This window comes from Lissotriton helveticus, chromosome 7 (assembly GCF_964261635.1).
Source record: "Lissotriton helveticus chromosome 7, aLisHel1.1, whole genome shotgun sequence".
Taxonomy (NCBI): Eukaryota; Metazoa; Chordata; class Amphibia; order Caudata; family Salamandridae; genus Lissotriton; species Lissotriton helveticus.
Window position 1 is genome coordinate 1,350,147,318 of NC_136068.1, and position 23,289 is coordinate 1,350,170,606.

At 48.2% G+C, this 23,289-nt stretch overlaps 1 protein-coding gene across 2 annotated transcripts in view; it reads right to left on the reverse strand.

Moving 5' to 3' along the window:
* Positions 1 to 303: 303 nt before the first annotated feature.
* OGFOD3 (2-oxoglutarate and iron dependent oxygenase domain containing 3) overlaps positions 304 to 23,289 on the reverse strand; it is a 1,262,510-nt gene continuing 1,239,524 nt past the window's right edge. Inside the window, exon 10 of one of the 2 annotated variants that reach the window (XM_078654650.1) lies at positions 304 to 2,007. In XM_078654650.1, coding sequence (XP_078510776.1) covers positions 1,871 to 2,007 — 137 coding nt within the window. In that variant the 3' untranslated portion in view covers positions 304 to 1,870. The remainder of the gene's footprint in view (positions 2,008 to 23,289) is intronic. The other variant, XM_078654651.1, reaches the window with a different exon arrangement.

Here is a 23,289-nt window from a genome sequence, read left to right on the forward strand (position 1 = left end):
GACAGAGGGAGGGAGACAGAGGGAGGAAGACAGTGGAACGGAGACAGAGGGAGGTAGACAGACAGAGGGAGACAGTGGGAGAGATAGGGAGGGAGACAGAGAGAGGGAGACAGTGAGAGAGAGAGAGAGAGAGAGGGAGACAGTGAGAGAGAGAGAGAGAGGGAGACAGACAGAGTGAGTGAGAACCCCCCCCCCCCCCCCCGAATGCCCCTTAGGTGGTTCGGGCTCGCTACACTGCCTTACTGTGCCCCAAAAAGATGCATCTTCAAAAAGTGTGTCACCAACGTGAAAAGTTTGGAAAGCTGTGCTCTAACCGGTAAGAATTTGCTCATTGGCTCAGCATGCCATTTATCAGAATTCTGTCACAGAGACGTGACTGCCTACATCTTGCAATTAATGTGATGGGTACATCCGGTGCCAGACTCTTATTGGGCATAGACTGGAGCGTGTTACTTAATTACCTCCATACAGTTCCGGCATAAAATGGCAAGAGCTAACTGGTTGAAGCTGCTCAGACAGGCGTGGGTTAGTCGTGGAAACCATTGCTTCCACCCAGTTGTGCACCGAAAGGATGTTTTCCAGTAGCCAATCTAAACAGTTAAACTAGGAATTATACTACAGTTAAAAACCTAGGCAGCTTTCCAACAGGGCCACGTGTGAATGGAGAAGGCAATAATTCTTGTCTCTACACAATTAAAGGGAAACAAATCTCTTCACTTTACTCAACAACAGGGATACATGTTAATTGGGTGAAAAAAGAACAAGGTACACAATGAAACAGAATACACAGCGTGCCGGCACTGAATGGCTCGAATTCGAAAATGCTAGACTCATTGAGACGTTTCACTTGCCCAATGTTACTTCTGTTATTTTTTTTTAACTTTCACACAGTTTGCTTCCTTATTATTTGACGCTGACGCTATAGTGTAAAAGAGGCAACGCGTGGTACTTTGTCACTGTATTTGGAGTATCCGATGCAATGCATTCACATAAAGTAGCAAAGTAACGCGATTCGTTTCCACGTGATTTGTCAGAGAAGAGCCAGGATGGAGAAAGGTGGCGGATTTTTAAGTGTTAACTTTCAGCTGTTACTTTTACCAAAAACATGACAGATGCATTAGAAAAAATAACTGGATGTCGGGGATTTTGTAATGTTTGCAAGTCAATGACAAATAAGCGCGTGGGTGTCTTCTTGGCTGCGTCCTAACATCTGACACGAGCATTTTAAATATGACGGATCTATTTTAAATCAGCTTAATTACACGATCAAACCTGCAATACACCCCGTCACACAGCGGTGGAACGAGAGATAATGCTCCTTAATCAACTTCAAATCACAAGACCAACCATGCAATCAGGAGTGAGGCAACGTGATCTAGTCTGTAAATTCTATAATTTTCAGCACTCAGGTTTATACGTTCCTTAAATAGTCCCTTACAGATGCATGCAGGCATACAATAAAGAGGCTGTAGTGAGTGTGCGAGCCGTGGAAGTACGTGCCAGTCAGCGGCTTCCAGCTTTGACGGAGGTCAGATGTGATGGTCTCATGTTCTTGTGTCAGTTTCTCAGAATCTCATTTCCTACATCCCTGAAATGTACGAAACAAATCAGTGGCATAAAAGTGCAAAAAATGTTCATCCCTCACAAACATTTGTTGAGATTCATACATATCTTGGCATAAGGTAAAAAAAGTGAAAAATAAAGTTTTATTCTGACACCCTTCCAATAAAAGTTTTTGATAAGATTATGTGAAAAAACAGAGCCGGTCTCTTTTGAAATGGACGGAAGTTCCTAAACTAACGGCCTTTTTCTTCCCGCAGGGTGTGCTGCGCTGACGCGGAGTGGTTGTGTGCGAGGACGCAGGGAGAGGCTACGTCAGTGACGGATCCCCGATTCCGTGGTCCGGGTTGCAGGTGAACGAAATGGTGATGGCGTAGCGAGTGCCCCAGCGCACTTTTTCAACGTAGTGGAGATTTTCGGAGCCAGAAGTGAAGAAGGATACCCGACCTATGAGACACAGAAGGACAAAGAATTTAAAAACAAAAACATAACAGACCTCAGAAATCATGTTGGACTCTTTGTACGAGACGTCTGCAGCCATGCACAAAACTGCGCCTTGGGCGCACACTCAGCTATTTTCTAGGGTTCTTTTATCGTAATCTGCTATTTTTAAAGATTTGTTAGAAACCCTAGAAATAAACTGTTGCATTGCCAAGTTACACGACGATTGATTGTATTCCCTCAAGGTATTGCAAAGGGCATTATGCCCGGTAGGACGCTGCTGCTTTCCTTTCAATAAAGACAGAAATTGAAATTAACCAACTCTAATAGTGTTTGATAAAAAACAGGAAATGTACATTTCTGTCTTTTTTGGCGCTCTCCTCCCCATATCCCCCTTCTCCATTAATTTCCTCACTACCATTCTCAACAGTGCTCATTTCTCCATGGCCTCTCTCTAACATACATATTATTTTTTAATAGTGCTACCCATAGTTCACTCACACTCAGTTCTCTGATCTGCATGATACCCATTCTTTGCAGCAGGCACAATACCCACCATGCTACTTTATGATGAGCCAAAACTGCAACTAGACAAAATTCTGAACTCACTAGAAGGAACATTAATCACCTGAGTTATCTTCAAATTTTTATTGTTGCTTGAAAACTACCTACCTGATACACAAGGAAGTTCATGTGCTTTTAAACACAGCGCCCTCACCAAAGTAAACGCCAGGTGCCGCAGTACCAGTCACACTGCCCTAATGCCGGTCCTGCTCCCAGCAATCGGGCAGCACAAGCATTTGCAGAATTGGGGTGAGAGCTAACCTCATACCCATTATATGAGGAAATAGATCATTGTAAGTGGTGGGGTCTGATACTTCCCCCAAATTTCAGCAAGCAAAACAAGTTAACTACTTTCTTGTAGATTATTTTGGGGAGAGTACAATTCTCCCCTTAGAATTTTTTTAAACTTTTGGGATCATGTTTGCTAAAACGCCACCTACCTTTATGGGTATTTGTGAAATATTCCACTAATTTCATGGTGCACCAGGGAAGCCTCACACTTCCTAGGAGTAGTTCTCGTTTTTTTCAAATGTCTTACATCACAAATTACTTTCATTATACCAAGGTCCATATTTTTTATGGGTGAGCCCCTTATGCCAAGGAGTACAATCAATATGATAGTGCCAGAAATTTACCACAGATACTTCAGCCACAGGAACCTCCAAAACTTCCCTCCGGTATACAAGCGTCTGCATTTTGTCATTGACACCCCCTATAAAATGAGTACAGTTAATCTTACGATAAACATTATCTCAAATATCAGTTCCAACATTTGCTATGGATCCACCCAATATGCTAAGAATTACGTGAATCATGTCAGGGCCTTCAACCAGGCGTGGTGCGCATGTTCTGTGTCCCTGCCACTGGGTAAGACTGAGCCAGTGGTTTTTCTAGTAAGACAGTCCGACTCCCCACAGCCAATGATGGTGTCTTAATAGAAGCATGTCAGGGCCTGCAGTTTCTCATAGGCAACACCTTCCATCCATATTCTACTAGTGCCCTGGTCCATAAGACAAGAATAACCCCCAGTATAGCAGGCCAACAGCCCACTTGCACACATACACTGACACACACACATTCTCACTATATCCCTTGCACTCTCATACATTTGTACTCTGTCACACTCACACACACACTGCTACTTACATCCATTTGTCAATCTGCTTTTATTGTGTTAGAAAAGCTTGGCCTGCTGCTTCTGCTATACCTGCCTTGCCTTTTAGTAAAGCTTAATAAACACATATTCTCTATGCTCTATTAAAAAAAGAAATATATATGCCTTGAAAATGTTTGTTACAAGTATGATATGAATGAAAAGTACACTTCCTTAAAATAGCTGTACAGGGCTTATATTTGGTTTCATGTGTGGATCAAGCAGTTACAGTCTTGAAAATGAACAAATCCACGTTCTAACACGTAATATCACAGCATCCAACTGATCTTACGAAATGCTTGACTTCTTTGGCAACAATGGATTTTATCCAGTAAAGCTTTGCATTTTGGGGTCTTTGAAATCCAATTTACAATGTAAAAAAACCTACAAGTCCCAGAATGAAGCAAAGTGGTGAATGGAAAGCCAGGAATGGCTGAAGGTGTCACACAATCCTCAATACATCACCATACCCCATAGCCTCAGCCCTAGTCTCGCTCCTCGCGCCATCCCACATTTACAGTCCACTCACCCCTCTTGCACCATCCCAGTTGTTGCAGATGGAATTAAGTAGGCATCCAGTACTAGGGAAAGGGTATTCTGTGGGTGCCTTTGTAAAAATATGTGTATATTCATGAGAGCTGTGTAATTTTTATATGTGCATAGTAAGAGGTGTGCTCATGTAAGTGCTGAGTGATGGTGAAAAGTGTAAGTAAGTGCAGTGTGAGTGGTGCGAGAGAAGGGTGACAAATGTGCTGATGTGAGTGTCGGTTGAGCTGCATTAATGCAAACTGAGAAGAAGGCCCATGTGAGTGTCCAGTGAGAGGAGTGAGTGCAGGGTGGTGTGAGCGGTGCAAGTGCAGGGTGAGTGGTGTGCCTGTGTGTGGTGCATGGTGAGCGGCAAAAATGAAGGGTGATATGTGAGAGTGACCAGTGAGTGCATGGTGAGAGACGTTAGTGCAGAGTGTGTGGTGTGTCCCTATGAGTTCCGTCAGACTATTGTCCCTTTGTGCAGGCAGGATGAAAAGAGTGCCTGTATGAATGTTGTTTACGTGGAATGCGTGCAAAGTTAGTGCTGTGCCCATGTGAGTGAAGGGTGAGCTGTGTGAGTGAAAGGAGTGCCTATGTGAGAGTGTGATAATAAGGTGAGAGGAATGACTGCAGGGTGAGTGATGTGACATATGAGTTTGGGTGCGGATGAAAGTAAAGAGGGGGTGGAATTAATGCATTGTGAGTGATGTGCTTGTTTGAGTGAGATTACAGAGTGAGCAGTGAGAGAGGCAGGTGAGTGAATTGTCACATGAATGCAGCGTGAGTATTGTGCTTGTGTAACTGCAGGGTGAAAAACGTGAGTGTAGGGTGAGCGGTGTGCTTATGTGACCACAGGGTAAGTGATGAAAACATGCATTGACAGTAAATAGTAATTACCAAGTTTTTCTGTGGTGGTATGGTGGTCTAAGGTCATCACAGTTTGACAGTGATAGTGATGTAGGGATCCACAGCAAAGCTCTGTACCTACCATAGTCTAACAGTACACGCCAACAGTGGATGCCTCTTTTAAAGGCTGTGTCATACAGGGGATTGGTCAGACAGTAAACATGGAGAAGAGGTTGGGTTGAGTTCAGATTGAATCCCACAACTGTATCCTTCAAGAAAGAAGTCAAGGCGCTCCTTCTGAACAGATTTATTACTTCAGCCTATGATACCCATCCCGAGTTCTCTATTTTCCTCATGTCTACGGCATGCCGTCGAACTAGTTTTTTCGACTTCTCATTCCTGAATCTACCCCCACTTTTCTTGACACTACATGTTCCTGCAGTTTTGTTGACTATGTTAATTCTGCTATTTTTGTGTATCTCCTCTGCTCTCTGAACAATGTAAATTTTCTCTCTGGTCACCACTTTATCCTGTATTTTTTCCCGAATATGATGTTATTGTTATTATTTCTTCTCTATCTGTATACCTGTGAAGTGCTCTGATACCCGCAAGGGTCATGTTCGCACTATATAAAACTGTCAATATAAGTGGAGGGAGAACGGAGTGAGTTCATGGCAAGGGGGATAAGTGCAGTGTGGTCACTGTGAGTGCAGGGTGAGTGGCGTGCTTGTGTATGTGCAGGGTAATAGGAGGGTGAACAGTGTGAGTGAAAGGTAACAGCTTGAGTACAGTGTGATCCCTGTGAGTGTAGGGTGAGCGGTGAAAGTGACAAGTGAGTTGAGTGTCATATGCTTGCAGGATGAGCAGTGTGCTCGTGTGAGTGCAGGGATGAGTGGTGTGCTCGTGTGAGTGCAGGGTAGGAGCAGGATGAATGATGTGAGTGCATGGTGAGTGCAGTGTGATAGCTGTGAGTGCAGGGTGAACATGAAAGTGAAGGGTGAGCGGAGAGAATGAGTAGGGAGTTGTCTGAATGCAGGATGCATTCCCAGACACCTGGAGTAATTCAGAATTGTATTGACGGCTGGCGTAGGGTTTCAGATATAAGTTCAATTATTGCTATTATGGCATCAATCAGGGAAGGAGGATGGAGGAAATAAATATTGTGCTGATCCTCAACACACTTTCAGTCTGCTGATTAGGGTTGCCAGCTGATCGGATTTATACCGGCACCACCAGTATTTTGATGTCGCAGCCTGTACAAAAATAAGCAAAATCACCTAAAGCCGATATTTTTAGCACTTATTTGTGCATACTTCAAACACCAAATGGCTGCATTAATGATCCATGACTAATAATTAAAGGAAACAAAAACAGAATAAGCACTGGCGTTGCCAATAGGTCTCGCAGTAGGAAAGTTGGAGCTATTGGTTTTGTAAATGACAAAGCCCTTTATGTTTTTAAAATGAAAAGAAAAATAAAAGGCATTGTTATTTGCACTTGTAATAGCTCCAACTTTCCTACTGCGAGACCTATTGGCAACGCCAGTGCTTGTTCCTTCTTAAAGTGAGGTTGCGGCCTGCCACACCGTCCGCTGTGTCAAATTGTGCAGGCTGACGTCACTCCCTCCCCCCTCGAGTATACAGACCCCTCCCCATGGAGATTGGTTAGAAATACAATACTTTTAGCTGGAAAACAAAAGTGCGTTTCTCGGACGTTTTAGGAAGCGAAATTGCCACAGCCCATTACAAAACTGTCACCTTTGTGAATTCTAAAGCTGAACAAGATGATGAAACAACTTGCTATAAAAAGTAACTTTAAAAACGTGGTTGAAAACAATTAGAATTAAAAAAAATAGAAGGGAAAAATTTATGTAAAAGAACATATTTCACGGGCAGGGCTGGCGCAGAGGCTGCGAGTGGGGCACGCTAGCACGTGGAATCACCGTGGGGCACTTTAGTGCCCAGTGTCACGCGCCTGGCTGGGGCATGTTAGTGCACGCCGCCTCGGAGGCACTCGTCCGTGTGATAAGCACCAGTGCACAGGAGGGGGGTCAGATATGTTATTACATATAGTGTGGGTGGCTTGTGTTATCATATGGAGTCTGTTGGGATTTTGATGGGGCTTGGCGCGTGGAGTCGGAGTAAGACGTGATTACATGGCGTCTGAGTGAGGTCTGATGTTACACAGAGAGGGGGGTCAGAGGTGTATTGTGACATCCGGGTGTGTTCTGCGTGGGACATCTTATGTGAATCTGGCTGTAAGTGCCAGTACGAAGGGCGAGGGTGGGTCCAGCTAGTGCTGTGGGACGTGTTACTACCTCGAGTCTGGGCGAGGTGTGTTATGTGGAGGCTGGGTGGGATGTGGCATTACGTGGAGTGTGATTGGGACATGATGGTATGTGGAGTTTGGGAAGCCTTAGTACATGTGGTCTGAGTGAGATATGTTATTACTTTGAGAGTGGGTGGGGCGTGTGGAGTCTGCGTTGCATGTTCTGTTTATGTGCAACGGGGTGAAACATGGTATTAGGCTGAGTGTGAGTGGGTGTAGGATGTGGTAACTGGTGTCTAGGTGGGATTCATTACTATATGGAGCCTGGGCGGGACGTGTAATAATGTGGCATCTGAGTGAGGTGTGCTATTATCCAGTCTGGTTTGGATGTCCTATGTGGACTCTGGGTGGGTTGTACAAATATGTGAAGTGTAGTTTAGATGTGGTATTAGGTTGAGGGTGACTGGGAGTGTGAGCAGGATATGTAATTTGGGTGGGATGCGTTACTATTTGGCATCGAAGTGGGTGTGTTATTATGCAGTGTATGGTTTGGATCTGCTATCTGGAGTCTGGGTGAGTTGTGTTATGCGGCATTGGAGTGGGTGTGTTATTATGCAGAGTCTGGCTTCGATGTGTTATCTGGGGTCTGGGTGGCAAATGATATGTGACATTGGAGTGGGTGTGTTGTTATGCAGAGTCTGGTTTGGATGTGTTATGTGGCATCCCTGCAGAATTCGAAGGGGGGAAACAGAGACGTCGGAGAGTGACTAAGAAAGAGGCCGAGGAAGTGAGACAGGATGGAGATTCGAAGGGGGGAAACGGAGACGTCGGAGAGTGACTAAGAAAGAGGCAGAGGAAGTGAGACAGGATGGAGAGAGGGTCAAGGCCGAGGAATAGGAAAGATAGGCACATGACGAAAGAGAAATTAGGGTAGACTGAAAGGAAAGAAGGGGGGAGAAGGTCACAAAAGAAAGACTGGCAGTGAAACAGAGGCGGAGGAAACTGAGGAGGCAGAGTGCGAACACAGAGTAGAAAGGCTTGTGGGAAAAGGCAGATTGCGATAAAGCAGAGACGTATAGACAGACGGACGGAGGTGCGGAAATGTTAACAATGGGATAAGACGGGTAGGAGATGAAAGGCAAGAACAAAAAAATGTGAACAAATGCGTGCGCCGGGAAACTGAGCCATGAATAATTAGGGGAGGAGAAGCCGAGAAGCCGCAGAGCGCACGCTGGGCGAAGCCCTTTGATGTGCTGTGCGGCCGTTAAAACAAGCACTGGCATTGCCAATAGGTCTCGCAGTAGGAAAGTTGGAGCTATTGGTTTTGTAAATGACAAAGCCCTTTATGTTTTTAAAATGAAAAGAAAACTAAAAGGCATTGTTATTTGCAATTGTAATAGCTCCAACTTTCCTACTGCGAGACCTATTGGCAACGCCAGTGCTTGTTCCTTCTTAAAGTGAGGTTGCGGCCTGCCACACCGTCCGCTGTGTCAAATTGTGCAGGCTGACGTCACTCCCTCCCCCCTCGAGTATACAGACCCCTCCCCATGGAGATTGGTTAGAAATACAATACTTTTAGCTGGAAAACAAAAGTGCGTTTCTCTGAAGTTTTAGGAAGCGAAATTGCCACAGCCCATTACAAAACTGTCACCTTTGTGAATTCTAAAGCTGAACAAGATGATGAAACAACTTGCTATAAAAAGTAACTTTAAAAACGTGGTTGAAAACAATTAGAATAAAAAAAATAGAAGGGAAAAATTTATGTAAAAGAACATATTTCACGGGCAGGGCTGGCGCAGAGGCTGCGAGTGGGGTACGCCAGCACGTGGAATCACCGTGGGGCACTTTAGGGCCCAGTGTCACGCGCCTGGCTGGGGCATGTTAGTGCACGCCGCCTCGGAGGCACTCGTCCGTGCGATAAGCACCAGTGCACAGGAGGGGGGTCAGATATGTTATTACATATAGTGTGGGTGGCTTGTGTTATCATATGGAGTCTGTTGGGATTTTGATGGGGCTTGGCGCGTGGAGTCGGAGTAAGACGTGATTACATGGCGTCTGAGTGAGGTCTGATGTTACACAGAGAGGGGGTCGGAGGTGTATTGTGACATCCGGGTGTGTTCTGCGTGGGACATCTTATGTGAATCTGGCTGTAAGTGCCAGTACGAAGGGCGAGGGTGGGTCCAGCTAGTGCTGTGGGACGTGTTACTACCTCGAGTCTGGGCGAGGTGTGTTATGTGGAGGCTGGGTGGGATGTGGCATTACGTGGAGTGTGATTGGGACGTGATGGTATGTGGAGTTTGGGAAGCCTTAGTACATGTGGTCTGAGTGAGATATGTTATTACTTTGAGAGTGGGTGGGGCGTGTGGAGTCTGCGTTGCATGTTCTGTTTATGTGCAACGGGGTGAAACATGGTATTAGGCTGAGTGTGGGTGGGAGTGGGTGTAGGATGTGGTAACTGGTGTCTAGGTGGGATTCATTACTATATGGAGCCTGGGTGGGACGTGTAATAATGTGGCATCTGAGTGAGGTGTGCTATTATCCAGTCTGGTTTGGATGTCTTATGTGGACTCTGGGTGGGTTGTACAAATATGTGAAGTGTAGTTTAGATGTGGTATTAGGTTAAGGGTGACTGGGAGTGTGAGCAGGATATGTAATTTGGGTGGGATGCGTTACTATTTGGCATCGAAGTGGGTGTGTTATTATGCAGTGTACGGTTTGGATCTGCTATCTGGAGTCTGGGTGGGTTGTGTTATGCGGCATTGGAGTGGGTGTGTTATTATGCAGAGTCTGGCTTCGATGTGTTATCTGGGGTTTGGGTGGCAAATGATATGTGACATTGGAGTGGGTGTGTTGTTATGCAGAGTCTGGTTTGGCTGTGTTATGTGGCATCTCTGCAGACGGTAAGCCCGTCTGCGCCCGTCCGCGACCGGATCGCGCCCAGCGCCAGGACCCCTGGCCCACGAAGACCCCGACCTACCCGCCTGACGTACTCCGCCGCAACCCTCATCGCACTCAACACCGGCCGACTTCCAGACTGCCACCAAGCCACTCCACGACGCACCCACGGACCTTTCAGCTGCCACGCCTGCAAGTTCACCTGCACCCGAACCTGCCCCGCACCAGCACCCGCCAAGTCGAACACCAGCAGCACCCACCTCAAGTGCATCCTGCTCAACACCCGCTCCGTCCACAGACACGCCATCGAACTCTGGAACCTCCTAGACGCCACAGCCCCTGACGTTGCCTTCCTCACGGAGACCTGGATGAACGCCTCGTCAGCTCCTGACATCGCCATCGCCATCCCAGAGGGCTACAAGATCGTCCGGAGGGACCGAAACGCCAACCAGATGGGAGGAGGCATCGCCATCATCCACAGGAGCACCATCCGTCTTACGACCAGCATCGACAACACTCTGACCAGCGCCGAACACCTGCATTTCCAGATCCACACCAACCCGAACACCACCCTCAGAGGCACCCTGATCTACCGACCCCCTGGACCACGCACGCAATTCAGCGAGGACATCGCCGACTTCGTCAGCCCGCATGCCCTCCCCTCCGCTGACTACATCCTCCTGGGAGACCTCAACTTCCATCTGGAGAACAACAACGACCGCAACACCAGCACCCTGCTCGACAACCTCGCCAACCTGGGACTCAAGCAACTGGTGTCCACCCCCACCCACCTCGCCGGACACACACTCGACGCAGTCTTCTCTTCCAGCACAGACATCGACTTCAGCCACGCCACAGAGCTTCAATGGACGGACCACAGCTGCGTCCACTTCACCTTCAAGAGAACAACGACCCACCAACACCAGCAACAGGCCGCCCGCAGAAGCTGGAACAAGATCACGGCAGACCAGCTCGCCACCTCCCTGAGCCAGCACCCTCCTGCCAGCTCAGCGAACCCCAGCCAGGCTGCCGACAACCTCACGAAGTGGATCAGCAACTGCGCGGACGAACTCGCGCCACTGAGGACCCCGCCTAGCAGACCCGGCAGCAAGAAGGCCCCATGGTTCACCGACGAACTCAAGAGCTCCAAGAAGAACTGCCGAGCCCTCGAGAAAGTCTGGAGAAGGGAACCGACACCAGACAACAGGACCTCCTTCAAACTTGCCACCCGGAAACACCACCAGCTGATCCGCGCCGCCAAGAAAACAGCATTCAAGGACCGGTTGGACAACAACGCACACAACTGCAAGGAACTCTTCAACATCGTGAAAGAGCTTTCCAACCCCAGCGCAGGAAACAACGACATCACCCCATCGCAAGACCTCTGCAACTCCCTCGCTTCATACTTCCACAACAAGATCGCGGACATACACAACAGCTTCAACAACCAACCAACGCACACCAGGACCGAACAACCACCCCCCACCACCACCCTCCACGCCTGGACCCCGATCAGCACCGAAGACACCATCCGCACGATGAACTCCATCCACTCCGGATCACCGACCGACCCCTGCCCTCACCACGTCTTCAACAAGGCCGACGCTGTCATCGCACCCCACCTGCGAGACATCATCAACACATCCTTCGACACCACCATCTTCCCGGAGAGCTGGAAGCACGCCGAACTCAGCGCTCTACTCAAGAAACCAACAGCGGACCCCACCGACCTCAAGAATTACCGCCCCATCTCGCTCCTCCCGTTTCCAGCCAAAGTCATCGAGAAGACCGTCAACAAGCAGATGGCCGCCTTCCTCGAGACGAACGGATCCCTCGACCCCTCACAGTCCGGCTTCCGAGCCAATCACAGCACCGAGACCGCCCTCATCGCCGCCACCGATGACATCCGAACCCTGATGGACAATGGAGAAACAGCGGCCCTCATCCTCCTAGACCTCTCCGCGGCTTTCGACACGGTCTGCCACCGCACCCTAGTGCAGCGTCTCAACAACGCCGGAATCCAGGGGAAGGCACTGGAATGGATCATCTCCTTCCTCGACGGAAGAACACAGAGAGTCCGCCTACCACCGTACAAGTCAGAGGCCTCCGAAGTCATCTGCGGCGTCCCCCAAGGATCATCTCTGAGCCCCACCCTCTTCAACGTCTACATGAGCCCCCTCGCGGCCATCGTACGCAAACACAACCTCAGCATAATCTCCTACGCCGACGATACCCAGCTGATCCTCTCCCTGACGAACGACCCCGCCGCCGCCAGAGCCAACCTGCACGAAGGGATGAAAGAGGTAGCCGAGTGGATGACGACCAGCCGCCTGAAACTGAACTCAGACAAGACGGAGGTCCTCATCCTGGGCTCCTCACCCTCCGCCTGGGACGACTCCTGGTGGCCCCCCGCCCTGGGCACCGCACCCAAACCGACAGACCATGCACGCAACCTGGGCTTCATCCTGGACTCCTCCCTCTCCATGACCAGGCAAGTCAACAACGTCTCCTCGGCGTGCTTCAACATCCTACGCATGCTACGGAAGATCTTCTGGTGGATCCCCACCGAGACCAGGAAGACCGTCACCCAGGCCCTCGTCACCAGCCGACTGGACTACGGCAACGCCCTCTACGCCGGGACCACCGCCAAGCTCCAGAAGAGACTCCAGCGGATCCAGAACGCCTCAGCCAGACTCATCCTCGACATCCCACGAACCAGCCACATCTCCGGACATCTGAGAGACCTTCACTGGCTCCCCGTCAACAAAAGAATCACCTTCCGCCTCCTCACCCACGCACACAAAGCCCTACACGACCAAGGCCCGAGCTACCTCAACAGCCGAGTCAACTTCTACGCTCCCAAACGCCACCTCCGATCAGCCAACCACGCCCTCGCCGCCGTCCCCCGCATCCGAAGAGCGACTACAGGAGGAAGGTCCTTCTCCTACCTGGCCGCCAAGACCTGGAACTCCCTCCCGACCGACCTGCGCCTGACCCAAGACCACCTCTCCTTCAGGAAGAAGCTGAAGACCTGGCTGTTCGAGCAGTAGCGGCACCCCCCCCCCAGCGCCTTGAGACCCTACGGGTAGGTAGCGCGCTCTATAAGTGTCAATGATTGATTGATTGATTGATTGAATTCGAAGGGGGGAAACGGAGACGTCGGAGAGTGACTAAGAAAGAGGCAGAGGAAGTGAGACAGGATGGAGATTCGAAGGGGGGAAACGGAGACGTCGGAGAGTGACTAAGAAAGAGGCAGAGGAAGTGAGACAGGATGGAGAGAGGGTCAAGGCCGAGGAATAGGAAAGATAGGCACATGACGAAAGAGAAATTAGGGTAGACTGAAAGGAAAGAGGGGGGAGAGAAGGTCACAAAAGAAAGACTGGCAGTGAAACAGAAGCGGAGGAAACTGAGGAGGCAGAGTGCGAACACAGAGTAGAAAGGCTTGTGGGAAAAGGCAGATTGCGATAAAGCAGAGACGTATAGACAGACGGACGGAGGTGCGGAAATGAAAGACTGGCAGTGAAACAGAGGCGGAGGAAACTGAGGAGGCAGAGTGCGAACACAGTGTAGAAAGGCTTGTGGGAAAAGGCAGATTGCGATAAAGCAGAGACGTATAGACAGACGGACGGAGGTGCGGAAATAATAACAATGGGATAAGACGGGTAGGAGATGAAAGTCAAGAACAAAAAAATGTGAACAAATGCGTGCGCCGGGAAACTGAGCCATGAATAATTAGGGGAGGAGAAGCCGAGAAGCCGCAGAGCGCACGCTGGGCGAAGCCCTTTGATGTGATGTGCGGCCGTTAAAAAAAAATGCAATTAGGAGGGAGGGAGGCTGATGCGCGTGCTTGTTTGGTCACGTGATTCACGTGAACTTAAAGAAAACCGCAGCAAGAAGCCCTTGGTTTGACGAGGATTTTGAGGACATGAATTCTCGCTCCGCTCAATGCGCTTGCGCGCATTGATAGGTCGCGAGACCTAAACAAATGCAATTAGGAGGGAGGGAGGCTGATGCGCGTGCTTGTTTGGTCACGTGATTCACGTGAACTTAAAGAAAACCGCAGCAAGAAGCCCTTGGTTTGACGAGGATTTTGAGGACATGAATTCTCGCTCCGCTCAATGCGCTTGCGCGCATTGATAGGTCGCGAGACCTAAACAAATGCAATTAGGAGGGAGGGAGGCTGATGCGCGTGCTTGTTTGGTCACGTGATTCACGTGAACTTAAAGAAAACCGCAGCAAGAAGCCCTTGGTTTGACGAGGATTTTGAGGACATGAATTCTCGCTCCGCTCAATGCGCTTGCGCGCATTGATAGGTCGCGAGACCTAAAAATCAGGTTACAAAAGAATACATACTATTTTATTTACAGCCCTATTTTGTGTCAAAGAGAGGTCTTTGCAGACTCTAAACAACAACACATGGTGGTATTTTTCTCTTTGAAAGGTGGTATCCCTAATCATGAGATGCCTTTTCACGAAATGCATTCTCCCACTGTAGCAGTAACAATAGAAAAACAAATGCAAGGATTAGGCAGAGTGCGGACCCAAGGGCTATTGGAACCAACAAAAACACACAAAGCCTTGTAAACAAGTTCACAACCGCATGTAAAATAGTCTTTTAAAGAACTGTGCAAAACTCAGCTCTGCCAGAGATAAGACTACAGACACTACCCAGCCGAGCGCACAGTAGCTCAGGCTGCAGCAACCTGGGCTGAGACATATGACGGGGTGGGGGTAGCTAAATCCATTTATCTGTAAATTAGCAGAGAACCATACACTGGAGACTGTTGAATGTAAATAAGTGGAAGGCCGTCAGCAGGGGGTATGCCTCACATTAGTGACACGTCAATTTTTCACACTGGCCACAGTGCTTAACTTGTAAAAGAAAGTGTGCCGGTGAACAGGGCTCTGCCCAGAATCCTGCGGCTGGTGCAATTAGATGTCGGCGCACCGAATACCAAAGCTGCATAGCCCTGACTGCAACTCATGCTTCTTCAATCTGCTATCAGGCACTCCCTGCCCGTTTATATCCATCTTGCATGTTACTGCGTTCACTTTTTTGACCATGTTTCCGTATGGAGACCACCTGGTAAGAAGCCAAATTCAGGACAGTAACTGTAAACATTTAGGACACAGGTACAAAATTCAGGGCAAAAGGTCATTTTTATGGACACATCGGAGGACGTCGCTTGCTTACAAAATAGGCAGCTGGCAGAAGTACAGCAAAAATAGCTCTATGTTCTTTAGTTTGTACTATACATTGCAGTACTAAGCAAACCTTTACACATCGCTGGACGTGTCTAAAGATGAAAAAAACACCAAAGATATACACTCCAAGCAGATTTTGACAGCTGACCTACGGTGCAGATTGCACAATTCTACCCCAGTGCCATGAATTATTGTGCCAGAAGCAGTGCTGTGTTGCTGAATGTAGACTTTAAGTTCACAGGCAGTAGCACTGTGAAATAGAGAAAGAAATAATGGTGAGAACGGAGGAGAGAGGGATGTGTACAGAGAGGGAGAGACAGAAAGTTGAAACAATGAGAGTGAATAGTGAGAGAAGAGGAAAGCAAGCAAGGATCTGCCAGCTGAGGGAGAAAAGAAAGAGGATCAGAGAAGAGGATGGGGCAGAGAAAGGAGTAAAAAATAGATGCAGAAAGAGGCTCAGGGTGACAGAGAAAAGGCTGAAAAGAAAAAAAGGGAGAAGAGGCATATCAAGGTGAGGTAATGAGAACCGCAGGAAAGCTTGTGGTGTAGGGAGAGAGGCAGAGACAGATGGTGAGGTAGGAGAGATGAGGGAACAGATAGAGAAAAGGGAACTGGGCCAGGAAGAGGTTGAATAGCGAGTGAACATAGATAAGATGTGAGGGTTTGCAACTTGATTGTCAGAGCTTTCAATCCCAATTCCAATGCACCATATCTTTGGAAATATGGTACTGTACTGCTCATTCCCTTTCACGCAATGCAGTGCAGCATCATCACTTACTAGGCCGTGTTGCATTAAATGTTAGTAAATATGCCCCTCAATTATTTAGCACAGGTGTCGAGGTATACATTTTGTTTTGGACATTGTACAGAGCTCGGCTGCATTTTGGCTAGGGTCGCGCTACTGAAATAACATTTGTATACAGACGGAATCTCACTGTTGTTAAGAAAAGGCTACCTTTCAAAGAATAAGGAAGAAATCCATCCAAAGTTCCAGCCCAGAGCATTTGTCATTTTACAGAGTGGCACGAGTAGATGTTGAGATTAATTTAAACATGAAGTTAGAACAGGCATCTGCAACAAGTTGCTAATGAGTTACTAGAAGCTCTCCAGCTACCCGCAAGTAACTTTCCTGTGTGCATCCCGGTTCACTATCCAGGTAGAGGCATTCCATATTGATAAAGAATTTTTGACATTACAACTGGAAATCCTGCCTGACACACTGAGGTGATCACTGCTAATAATGTTGCACAGTATGGCCACTGATGTAATCTTGTCTGTTGTGGTCACTATTACACCACTAATACCATTAGTAGTCCAGGATGATGTCCATTGAGCTTAAGTAAACCTTGAATCAGAGCCATTCCTGGCCCACCTCACCATGGCGACAGTGCCATTTGTGAACTGAGAGGCAAGACAGTTGTCATGTGAACCCTGAATGTGGCCCAGCTTGTTATAGAAAGAGGAAGATTATAGTATACTAAACCAAAAACAGTAGGTTTTTGTATGACTGGTATTCTAAACTCATGTATTTGAAGGCGACTTCTTATGCGAAAGTGAACAAAAAGGAGGACCAGTAAAACAAAATATTTGCCATTCACACAATTTGTCTAAGGGTAAAGCCACGATTAATCCACGTATTGCTGCTTCACATTGCAAATCAGCCACATAATATGTATCCAGTTGTCTCTCCTTTTTACCTCAGATGCTAATGATTTGTTTTTACTTCTTTGCCCATGAACATAGAACAAGGGTGACGGGCTGAAGCCATATGAAGTTCAGATCAGTATGGGCTCGAGGTTCCAATGGGACTGCAAGCTGACCTAGAGCCAAGCTTCAGGCTCGAGGTCGGCTCGAGCTTTCAACAGGTCATCCGCCTCTAGCTACGCCCCTGACAAGGCCAGCTTTTGTGTTGGTGGCTGTAGCATCACAGTCTTTGTTGACACACCCCAAAGGACCAGCTTCGCCACAGATTCCCTTACTACCACCCTCCAATGGTGCCCCTTATCTTCACATAGACTCACTCTCTTGTGTATTTAATTTCTTTAATAGTGCTACTGAACCCAAGTATATAGGGCAATGTGCCAGAGTGTGTAACATCACACACTCATTATACAGAGACAATGACACATATAAATGTGTAAGTCAATGTATAGAAAATGTTACTTAAGACAATGAGGGTTACAAGGTGTAGCAGTCAGATGTCATCCAAAGTGGTAGGCAGGGTCACTGGAATTATGCAGCTGCGGTGATCTTCGCATAATTGTAGATTTGCCACATAATCCATCATCTGCTGCATAATCTGCAGGTTTTAACAAATAAACCACTTTGTTTCTAGCTGAAATGGTTCAAAAGTTAGTAAAAATGCAAAGACATTTCGTGCAGTGGAAGGCCCTTTGCAAAGGTCGACTGGTCATCTTTCTGTAGCTTATTGCTATATTTGGCATCGGCATTGACGAGTGGCGCCCCAACGCAGGTCCAGGGACCTGTACCAGAGTAAGTATTGTTCCGAAAACAGGTTTTAAGGGGGTATGTCGGCACTTGCGGCAACTCAACTGGAGGTCAGTATTCAAGCTTGACAAGAAACGTTTTTTCTTCTCTATCTTTCTGTTTGATGTGCTAAACATTTCTTGTGTTTGAAATTATGATTAAACCAAGCATTACACAGTCTTAGACATGGACAGAAAGTATATGTATAGTTAAGGTTATTTGTAATAGATTCAAGAAAATAATTAGTATTACTGCACACAAGGACCAAAAAGGAAACATACAAAATCTATCTATTTACAGAATCGAAAAGCAGATATAATCGATTGGTAGCAGAATTCTTGCTGGCAGGACAACTCACAGAAAAGACCTGAGTTTTTAACTTAAATTTTCTAAAAGTAAACAACTGTAATTTCAATGAATGCCTCAAATTACTACCTCTCATCCTATTGAATTAGAAGACTACCATGTGGCTAGTAATTCTGGCTTTTACCTCTGTGCCGCTGCAAGCTCTGTCTCTAACTTCTGTGCATTTTAGATTCCTCATACTCCTGCTCCTACACCCTGTCCTTTCAGCTAGATTAGGAGCTAAACATGCGCTTGGGAGAGTGATAACTACTCTCATACCTTACATTTCCTACCGCTAGATGTCAACCCACCCTTTTGTGCCAGGCAGTGTAGAGCAAGACAGGATGGCTGCAGCTCAGTAACCCCATTCTCTCCCCACAAGATGCATACAGCTGAGGGATCCAAAAGTAAGTAAATGAAAGGTAAGGTTGAGAAAATGTGACTCTCCCAACCCCTCCGTCTTTCAGCCCTCCAGCCCTCCAGCCCCCACCACCCAATATTTCAGTATATATTTTGAGATGAAGGAAAACATGTGATAAAGAGGATGCAATGGCCTGGACATTTCATTACATATACCATATCTTCCTTGCAGGCACAAGACTTCATATTAGAAGAACTTAGCAGCCCACCCCTTATTCCCTCACTTCTAGCAAAGATGCAAGTGGGAAGAAGAAAAGGTGGTGTGGGAACACATCACCCAGTTCGCACCTACCTACACCAACTGTCAATCTCCATATTCTTTTAGGGTATATTGTTGCATAGCCCTCTCGTACCCGCCTCTCACTCTTTCGTTCACAGCTGCTGGGCCTCCTAGGTGGGTATTTATTTTTAAAACCAACACTCCGCATCAAACACCCCAATGCACCCACAACATATTACATGATAAGTGTAGGAGAGTAGGGTCTGCAATCCTATGATCACCCAGATTTTTGCTTTTTGCTGCACTGGTTTACGACTTTCCCTGGCTGTGGGCCTGCTAATCAGACCCACAGCCTAGCTGTTCTCTCTATCCAAATTGTACTCAGGTACTGAATTGGCACTGGGCCCTCTCCAAGTCCCTGTACCCAGGGCTGAGGTGTACCCAGAAGTCTCCCAGGGGCTGAAGCATGTATTATGCCACCCATGGGCTGACTAACTAAACTGACACAACTGGCTGCACGACACCTGGGGCAAGGTGGTGTACTCACCCTTTGCTTTAGATATAGTATACCTATATCTAACCCTAAAATGGACACACAGATCTCCTATCAGTCACTCCTATGGCAGGCCTTAACAATCCTGAAGGCAGAGTGCTTGGAATCGTGTGAGATGGTGCTCTGGCATGAGCTGAGCCTGTCTGCGGCTTTCGGGATCCATCCCTTAGCCGTTTCCATGATATCGCATACCATATACTCTTAAGTGCATTATAACCCTCGCGGTTATATGCCAACTCTGGTATCGCTTTATCAAAACATGTCGAGTAAGGTGTCATACGAATTGGAATACTAACCCCTCGCCAATTCTGGCGACGGGGTTAGCATTCCACCCTTCTAGAGGGACACGACATGTATGTAAACCCTAACCCCGGTTAAAGTCAGACATAGCCTCAGCTCCACAAAATGGATGCTGCCACCGAGACACAAGTCTGCCCTCCTGCTGCTGGGAGTCCTCCCAGAGCAGGAGGCAAGGACAAAGGGTTTCCTGCCAGGGGCGGTGCCAGCACCGTCCCAGACAGGGTTTTGTGTATTCCAGGTAGGCAGGGCTACAGAGGAAGGTGACTGCAAGTGGCACCCCGGTGCTCACTGTGCATAGGCCGGCTGAAACCAGTTCCAGGGGCACTCCAGCCCCTGGCCTGGGGAAAGCCCGCCAAGGAAGTGGGTGTAACCACCCCCCTCCTGGTCCCACCCCTAGGGCAGGACTTAGTCGCGTGCCAGCCCCCTTTTCCCAGATAAAGGTAGGGACTGGCCCCCTTCCAAATCAGATCATCTTTGGAATCAAGATACCACTTTCCACGAAAGGACTTCACGATTTCTTCCTCAAGATTCTCCCTTGTGGCTAAGGAGTAGTCACCCTGCATCCGCAGGCACCATCCAAGAACACTGCGGTCTGCTGCACGTCCTTCCTCCGGAATCCGACTGCCCAGCTCGACGAGACCCGGCTTCCCTGGCACCTCTGACCTCTACCCACCTCTACAGCATAGCTGAGAACCGTGGGTGCGACGAGACCTCGAGGGACCGGCCATCGCCAAGACTGCACGACTTCTGCACTGCAAGCCCACCGAGTAATTTCCTGGTGAGTGCTTTGGGGTCCGAGAAGCCCCCGCCCTGAGCAGCTCCAGCACCGAAGAGCAGCCCCCCAGCATCTCCACGATCGGCGTGGGGCCCTTCTGCTTTTTGCTGCTCACCGCGTTGTTTGGCTACTAGCCCGCTGGCTTGTGGCCTTCCGAACGACGCCCGACGACAACACTGCTGCTGGTCTGGTTGCTCCAGACTGGCCCTTGCTTCCCTCCATCGGAGAAGTACCCTGGACCCTCCTGGTCCGGCTAAGACGCCATTTTAGGTCCACCGCGTGGGCCTTGCAATTGCCAAGACTTGTTGCCCAATCTTGGGTCCAGCGACGTCGACAGCAAGAACCTTCGTGGGACAGCTCGCACCTCCATCCTGGTCGCCGACAACGCCTCCTGGTCCGAGAGACTGCAGAGCCCAGCAGCGCCCACTCACCTGACTGCGGTGACTTCGCCCGGTGCCATCCTGGTGCCCACTTAATCACTGGCTAGTGATTCAAGAACTTGGTCCCCTCTGCTTTCAGGTTTTCTTCTTCCTTGATCCAGGCTTGGATCCATCGAACTTTTCTTCACTGGTCGCCTGCCAGCAACTTCCTTCTTCCAGGCTCCTGGTCCGGCACGAGGATTCCCGACGTCTTTTCAGACCTATGCATCTGCAGCCCCTGGGCTAGGTAACTTCGGCATTTCGGTGCCCCAGCATAGCCTCACTATCCAAGGGTCAGGATCCACTGTCGTTTTCTCCCTACCAGGTCGGGTTAGCCCGTGAACACTAACTTTGTGGATTCTAGCTTCCATAGACTTTGTCCCGCATCCCGCGTGAGAGTGCACACTCTGCACCCGAGTTCCCTAGGCCTCCTGCTAGTAATCTAAAGGTTCAGTAGTCCAGTCCTAGCGATCCCAAAGCCTCTGAGAATCGTTACTTACCTGCTAGTAATTCGCATTCCACTTTTAGAGTATATGGTTTTTCGTGCCCCTCGGGCATTTGTGTATAACGTGCTAACTTAAGTATTTTCATAAGAGTTTTGTTGTGTGCTTAGCACCCTGTCCTCATAAAGAGTACAGGGTTGTTGTGATTCTAATAAATACATTGTTTATTTTCATAACACTTGTGTGGTGTCCTTTCACTGGGTGTTCAAGGGGTAATGTGATGGTAAAACAGCTGGCTTAACACGCCCTCTAGAGTCTTAGCCTTAGACTGCTCGTATCCATGCTACTAGGATAGCTGGTCTATAAGGTTGACTTACAACCAATCATCAATAAGGGTTGTTTGGACTGATATATAGTGATCACTAGAATAGTGAGCACTGCACATCAGGCCAACTTCTCACATTGGTGAGCAGCGGTTGGGATTTGAGCTTGCTGTTGTTTTACCACACATGCCCTAAGAATATCTTGTGAAAGATCACATAAGTACTAAAGGTACATATAACTTAGCTTAGAATACTCTGAGTTCTACTGAACCAGCTGTTGTAGCTCCTAGGGCCTAGCACACCCTAAACACAACTCTAGCAAGGGATCAGTAGGCAAACATATAGTGTAGGTAAGTGCACCACTTACACCTCACTAGAAAAGCATGTCTACCCAGGGAGAATCTACTGAGACTCCCCTGGTCAGTGTTGACCCTCCACAGGTCACTTCAAGATATGCAGCTCTCAGTTTTCAGGAGATGAGACAAATCTGTGTCTCCAGGAAACTGAAGCAGGGGTCTAACCCCACCACTCCCTTTCTGATAGGTCTCTTAGAGACATATGATGCCAGAAAGCTTTCTCAGTTACATGAGAACATGCCAGCCTTAGAAGGAACCTCTGAGGATCCAGATCTCCCCAACATTGCTACTGCAGTTGAGGAGGAGGATCAGGGGGAACTCTCTGGGGACGAGGTAGACAAAGGTCTTGAGGTAGTCAGAAGGCTAACTAGGGCCAACTTAGACTTGCTTGGGCTAGGATCTGGGGGACCCCCAGTACTGACCCTAAGTAGGCCTAACCTTGGAGTTAGGAGAGATAGATCTCTTTCTAGGGACTCCAATAGATCTCTGCACTCTAATGCCTCTTCTCAGAGGAGAAGGAACTCTCCCCAGAGGAGATTGACTTCCCCTCAGAGGATGGAGCATGAGGCTAGGATGAGACAGGCTACTCTGAGGATTGAAAGGGAAGAAATTGCCCTGGCCAAAGAGAAGCTTGCCCTGGCAAGAGAGCAGCAGATGAGTGGGTTAGCTCCCACTGGTGGCAGCAATCTCCCAAGAGATAGAGAGAAGGGTTTAGATACTAAACACCTGACTAAGATAGTGCCCCCCTTTAAGCAAGGGGATGATATCCAGAAATGGATGGCTGCTCTGGAGAGGGCCGGCACTGTGCAGTGCATTCCCCAGAGTCAGTGGGCAGCTATACTGTGGCTCTCCTTTGATGGTAAAGGTAGAGATAAGCTCCTCACTACAAGAGTGGAGGATGCTAACAATTACCAGGTCCTGAAGAATACACTGGTTGATGGGTTTGGTTTAACCACTGAACAGTACAGGTTGCTGTTCAGAGACACCCAGAAAACTCAGTCTCAGGACTGGTCTGACTTTGTGGATAGTGCCACTAAGGCTTTGGAGGGCTGGTTGCTGGGTAGCAAGGTTACAGATTACACAGGATTGTATAATCGTATGATGAGAGAACATATTTTAAACAATTGTCAGAACCAGTTGTTGCACCAGCACCTTGTTGATTCAGATCTGACCTCTCCCCAAGAATTG